This window comes from Sapajus apella, unplaced genomic scaffold (genome assembly GCF_009761245.1).
Source record: "Sapajus apella isolate SASKATOON/1434 unplaced genomic scaffold, GSC_monkey_1.0 scaffold13, whole genome shotgun sequence".
Classification (NCBI taxonomy): Eukaryota; Metazoa; Chordata; class Mammalia; order Primates; family Cebidae; genus Sapajus; species Sapajus apella.
Window position 1 is genome coordinate 14,209,245 of NW_022436953.1, and position 6,434 is coordinate 14,215,678.

General features: G+C 48.4%; 1 protein-coding gene across 5 annotated transcripts in view; it reads left to right on the forward strand.

Annotated features, from left to right (window-relative positions):
* RBM20 (RNA binding motif protein 20) overlaps nucleotides 1-5,900 on the forward strand; it is a 204,789-nt gene extending 198,889 nt beyond the window's left edge. For 4 of the 5 annotated variants that reach the window (XM_032281593.1, XM_032281592.1, XM_032281594.1 and 1 more), the window contains exon 14: nucleotides 2,345-5,900. In XM_032281593.1, the coding sequence (XP_032137484.1) occupies nucleotides 2,345-2,455 (111 nt within the window). In that variant the 3' untranslated portion in view covers nucleotides 2,456-5,900. The remainder of the gene's footprint in view (nucleotides 1-2,344) is intronic. The other variant, XR_004269967.1, reaches the window with a different exon arrangement.
* The last annotated feature ends 534 nt before the right edge of the window (nucleotides 5,901-6,434 follow it).

A 6,434-nucleotide genomic window follows, 5' to 3' on the forward strand; every position in this document is an offset into this window, starting at 1 on the left:
TCAGCCAGAGCAGGAGGGTCGATCAGACTGGGTCCCACAGAGCCAGCTGAGGGAAGTCATCTAGCTTGAAGATACAATCATCCCTTTTCCCAACAAGATGAAACCTACAGAATGGCAGGGCTGGAAGGGGTCTTGGAAATCATCTGGTCCTGATTTTCCCAAACCTTAGTCCTTGGACCAGCTGGCATCTTTTTGAAATGCAGCTTCCTGGATCTCATCCTACACTTGTTTACTCATTTTCCCTAGGGCTGGGCTGAGAGTCTGCATTGTAAACCATCTTCATATCAGACCCTGATCCGTCGGTGTGAGAACCCTTTCTCTCCTCCAGCATTTGCAGTAGGATTGTGCAGCCCTTCAGGAGACCACACAGCTCAAGGTCACTTTGGAAGTTAGGGAGAGTTCAGGCTTGCCAGGGCCTCTAATTCTAATTCATGTATGTTTTCCAGGGCAGTGGACTGCACTGTGTTCTGAGCCTCTGGGCCACACGCCCAGGCAGACTCCCCTCCCCGAAGCTCGCCAGAGCCTTCCTGTGGTTCTCAGGTGCATTGGGGCAGACATTGGCTAAGCCCCTCGTGCCAGCCGACTGCAGTGCAGCTTTACCTGGTGCACCTGCTGGGGAGCTGGGCGTTTCCACCACAGGCTTCCCAGATAGGATTTCTGTCACACATCAAGCTAGATGATTTCCCTCAGCTGGCTCTGTGGGACCCAGTCTGACCCTCCAAGTCATGCCTTTCTTGTCTTGCCCCACACAGCCTCATCCACCTCACCCCAAGCAGCAGGTGATGGCTGACACTTAAATCAGACAACTTTGAAACTTAACACCACTGAGAGGCCTTGAGCTGGGGACTGGGAATTGCTCCTAAAGCAGGGAGCAGGTTGAAGGAGGCTCCATTCAGTCTGCGCAACCTGTGCTGTGCCCCATTGCCGGTCATGGCTCTGCAAGAACCCATCCAGAGTGATTCAGATCAACAGGTGGCATCAGCACTCAATGGGAAAACTAGATACCTGCTTGGCTTCCGGCCCTGGAGTGGAATGTGTACACTCATTCACTTGCCTTCTTCAGCACACGGTTTACCCTCCCTGAGCCAAGGCAGGGGAGAACCTCTATCAGCAGCTTCGCCTGCTGCCGTCCACGGTTTGCTCCTCTTCCAGTCAGGCCACGCCCATTTCTGGAAGCCAATTGCAGTCTCTTCTATGGAGAGAGAGGCAGACCTGGTCATCTCACGTAGCCGCTCTCATCTGACTCTCCAAACCATCCCAGAAGCGGGGAGAATGAGGATGACACTGTTCCTGTCATTTAACAGATTAGGAGTCTGAGGCTGGGAGGAGAGGTGTGACTTTCCCCAACTCATATGGCTGGCGCTGCTAATAAGAAAAGCCAACATTACTGCGTGTTTATTCTGTGTCAGATGCTGTGCTGAGTGCCTTGTGTCGCCTCTCTTCAACTCTGCAGCAACCTTATGTGGTAGTTACTGTTTTTCTCCTCCCTTCACAGATGTCAGAGATACTTGACAACTTGCTTGCTGAGGGCTAGGATATGAACCCAGGTCATCTGACTACAGAGTGCACACACTTCTGACTCCTAATGCACCCTCTGACTCCTAAGGCAGTGCTCTTTACCTTTTCCTTGCTGCCCTAATAGTCAGAGGACCCCAGTTGGGGCCTCAAACCTGTCCTTGTTCTGTCTCAGTGTTTTGACCAAGAGCGGCCCGACCTGGTTCATTGTGTTAGGCTGAGGCCAGTCATAGCAGTGAGAGTTCTGGGGTCCTGCAGAGGCAGCCCTCAAGATTAGAACAGACAGGCCCATTTTTAAATCCATCAAAAGACCTCCCCGGCTCCCCACCCGATAGCCTGCCCTGACAGGAAACAGGTTGTTAAGAGTCTTAAATGTCAGGCCCTGGTTCTGTCTTGCACAATCGCTATAGGCCAGCGCTCATTTACCCCGCCTTCCTGCTTCCTTCCCTCTGCCTCTTATGCATAGATAGCTGCCTAGAGCTTGGGCTGTTTCTGGAAAACAGAGTTGTTTTGGGGTTAAATGAGCTTATGTAAGTCAAGCAGTTAGAACAGCACTTGACACCAGATAAGGGCTTTGGAAGTGTTTGCTATTATATCTGTACTTTCTACATGTCCTACAGGAGACGAGTATCACTTGTACACCAACCTAATGAGGTACTTAGCATAGGTTCCATCGCCCCAGGGGGATCTGTGAACCAGGAAGAGGGTAGCCCCCACAGCTGGGCACAGATGCCAGGAGAGGGATGTTTGAGGCATGTCCCCTCCTCTCCTCTTCTTCTTGGTCCCTACTAATGTGTCCCTTCCTCCGCTTCCCCTCTTCTTTCCACAGAAATATTTGTCCCAGCTGGCTGAGGAGGGCCTCAAGGAGACGGAGGGGGCAGGTAGTCCAAGGCCAGAGGACAGTGGAATCGTGCCACGCTTTGAAAGGAAAAAGCTCTGATGCTTCTGCCTCTGCTGCTGCCACTCGAAGGTGTGAGAGGAGAGCTTGCCAAGTGGGGCCCTCCTGATCCCGGTGACAGGACTAAAGCCTGAGAGGAAGGAAAACCAAGCAGGGCATGTTGCTTGGGTTTGTTCCCAGAGACTCTGTGAAATGCCCCTGAAACGTCTCCAGGAGCCAAGTCACCCAGGCGTGTCCAGCGCGCTGAGGGTCACCAGCTCGCTCCCTGTTAACTCTTGTTTCTCTCAAACAATCATTCAGTTTGTTTTTCTTTCTTCTCCTCTTGCTCCCTCCCCCCACTCTCCTTATGTGCCAAGGATCATTTTCTTTTCACAAAATCCAACTTCTCAGGGATTTTCACTGTGTTAAAATTCTTGATGGGATATAACAGGTCAGGCCTGGCTGAGTCATGCAAGGAAAAGGTTTAATGGAAACTCCTGGGTCAGGCGAACCCCTGCAGTGAGTCTGCAGCAGTGTCTCTGCCTTGTGTCCCTTGTATCCTGTGCACTGGGGAGCCGAGTCGGGTCTGCAGTCCCAGTGAGGGGACATTACAGACAATCTGTTGGCAGAAGCCGGGAGTGGCTTCATTAACCTCTTCCTCCAGCTGGGCCCCCCTTTTGAAAAGCCCCCTGTTTTTAATAATTCTTTCATCCTCTCAGTTGTTCCAGAAGTCTGCCAGACTTATGCCTTAAAGTAAAGTTAAATGAATTTTAGAGAAGATGAAAAAAGCCCTTCATTTTGGAAGCTCCGATAAGTTTCTTCCAAACTTACTTCCCTCCTCTTGATTTCAGGAGATGTCAGAGTTTGTTCTATTCTGGACAATGGATTTGGTACAGATTCACTGTAATTAAAAATAAAAATGGAAGCGTCTTCTTCCTCCAGCTAAAACAGCAGTTGGCGTGGGCTTAGGTTGAACGCTGGCCTCTCCGCAATGCATGGCATTGGTGTGAGACACAGTTACAAGGAAATATCATCTGTCCTTGACTCAGCCTTGGTGCCTGCACTCTGGGGTACATCCACCTCACAGTCGGGTGGTTTTTAAATAGCCCCTCAGTCAGGGGAGAAGCTAAGGAAAGAGAAGGCTGCAGAGCCAAAGAGTGGCATTAAGGTTTGCTGGGCGTCTGTAGATGGGCCCTTTCCAGCTGGGCAGATGCTTGAGGGCTCCTTGGGCTGGACCAAATGTTCAGAGTTTGATACCAAAGTGTTACGAAGAGTCCTGATTCCCACTGCTCTTTCTGGTACTGGAGGGTCGGTGCCTGTAGGATGTGGGGTCTCTAGCTTGGTATTCTAATGAAAGGGTGTGGGATAGAGGTGCTGGGGCAAATGAGGCTCTGCTAAAGCCAGAGAGAGGCCCTCGGGCAGTTAGAAAGGGAGCCCGGAGCTGTTTTCATGAGCTGAGACACTCTCCTGAAAGCACCGTCCATGGCTTAGCCCAGGAAAAATAAAACAAGGAAGACAGGTCACTCTCCCCTAGGCAGTTCCTGCTGTTTCTGCTCCTGACCTTGGGCAGGCAGACTGAGAAGGGATTGTGTAGGGTTTGGGTTTTATTTTTTTTTCATTTCCCTTTTTATGGCATGTGAGAGTGTACTGCACATTCTGTCCTCTGTACTCATGGAAGAAGGGCAGAGAGATTAGTTCAAGGCTGACATTTTATATCAGGCAACTGAGGCACACAAAGGGAACAAATGCAGAGCCTAAAACAATCGGAGTAAACCTGACAGCATGCAGTCATTGGCCAGGAACAGACTCCTGGGAGCCAGTGAGAGCAAACAGTGAAGGCAAGCTCCAGGGGAAAAGCAGACCAGCAAGAACAGGTGTGATGCGGAGAGGTCGGAACAAGCGAGAAACCTGAACTCGTCATCATCATCAGGCTATTAAATACAATTCAGAGGAGGCTGTTGGTTTGGACTGAGCCCCTCTGCACTAGGCCCACCAGACCAAAACAAAAGCGAGTCACTCATGTTAAAGTTCTGCCTTCCAAGAAATCAGGAGAGAGAGAGACAGAATAGCCAAATCCCCAAACAGGCCAGTTTTAACCAGCATGATGAAGATGTGTCCTTGGTTTTAACCTTTACAAGGAAGGGAACTTTGAGACGTCCAGTCTGGTGTCTGCTTTCCTCAGCCCTTTTCTGTCCATAAAGCCAACCTCCTCCGCTCAGCTCATGGGAACACTTTCTATTTTATAGAGTGATGTGTTGCCCAGTTCTAGAATCAAAAATAAAAGCCAACTAAGATCTTTAAATTTGTTGTAATTTTATCTTTTGACAAGACCATATGGGGGCTGCTGAAAAGCTGGTATCTCAAATAAAGTCTGAAGACCATGGCTCAGCCCAGATTGTTCCCCGGCCAACTCCACAAATTTGAACCTGGCATTCTGGACACCAGCTATGCCTCCTCCATTTCTCAGAAAACCTTTGCTCCTGTGTGTCTTTCTTCCCACTGGAGGGAATTCTAGGGGCAGTTCTTTGTCCTTTTTGCTGAACTTTGCTAGAAAAAGCCCACATCTTCCATCAGAGGCTAGAACTGTACGTTATCAGAGAGACTGGACGCTTTATCCCCTAGCAAAGTGGGAGCATACTTCACCAGCTCATTCCCTGCGCCTCCCCTGCCTTTCCCAACCCCCCATCCCCAGCAGCATTTTCATGGAAATCCAGATGGTCATGTAATGTTATGGCTTCCTTGTTGATAGACTGATCTTCATGCTGGAAAGCTAGGGAAAGCCCTTGGGAGGGAGACGAGGCACTATCTGCATTCAATCAGAACCTTCAGTTTAAAATCATCGAAAAGTCTATACTTGTGTGTACATATGTATTTATTTTTATTTATTTTTATACAATTCCATTGGCATGGTCCTTCACCGACCCTATGATTTGCACTTTTTATTCCTATGTGTGCCACACACAATGCACTATTAAAGGCAACCAGGAAAATATTGATTTATTTTTTAAAGCTTTTCTTCAGTGTTTTGTCAACCATTTCAAAGTATCTCCCAGAAAACAATGCTGAAGAGCAATTGCCACCTTGAGCAACAGATTCATATTTACCCCGGGGTTAATATAACAAAAATATAACCCCTGTATAATTTTCTTTTCATTGCTAACACCCAAAATACCATCTATCTAGACAGTATTCCCAAATGATTTGGAAAATTCAATGGTGTGAGCAGAAGCCATTGGTATATCAGGGTTTCCCATTCTTGGACAGTCCAGGGCTGTGACCTGTTAGGTAATTAGATTATACTTGAACTGGACCAGAGTTTGTTTTTTGAATTTATGAGAAAAACAAAAACACTAAGTTAATTTAAGTTTGAACTTGTAAAGTATTGAAATTTGTTGAGTGTCCTATTAATTGTCACTACTTTTCCTGATCTGTGTAACTGACTGCAAAGTGTTTGTTTTTACAAAAGAGATAAAAAAGATTTTTAATAAAGAGAATTTGAAAGCTGTGAGTGAGTGACTGCGTGTCATACAGGGCCCCCTGACATTTGGCTGGGGAAGGCTCACCAAGCAGAAAGGTTGAGATTTGGTCCCTTTGAATGGCGAATATTTTCAAGGATTGAACAGAGAGGACAAAACAGGTTTTCTTATGGCTCCTGTTAGGCTGCCAGAGAGAATCAGAGATTCTCAGGGGTGATCCTTGGGGGATGAGTCTAAGTGGGGGCTGCTGTCCTTTTGGAGGCTCAGACATGAACACTTTTTGGCCTCTTATAAACCCATGGCTTTGCTACCCAGTGCTCCCTGGTCTTGTGGTGACTGAACCCAGTTGTCCTGCACCAGGGTTAGGCCGTTTCTGGCAGTTCCGACCCCTGTGAAGACCTGGTGGTCAGTGCTGCAGTGGAAACATCAGGCTCGGCGGAGGCCCGGCCCTGCCCCTGTTACCCTGTGACTTCCTAGGGCCCACTTCCTTGGGTGTAAAGGGGATAACAATATTAGCCACCTCCCTTGGGTGTAAAAGTGGATAACAATATTAATCGCCCCCCCAG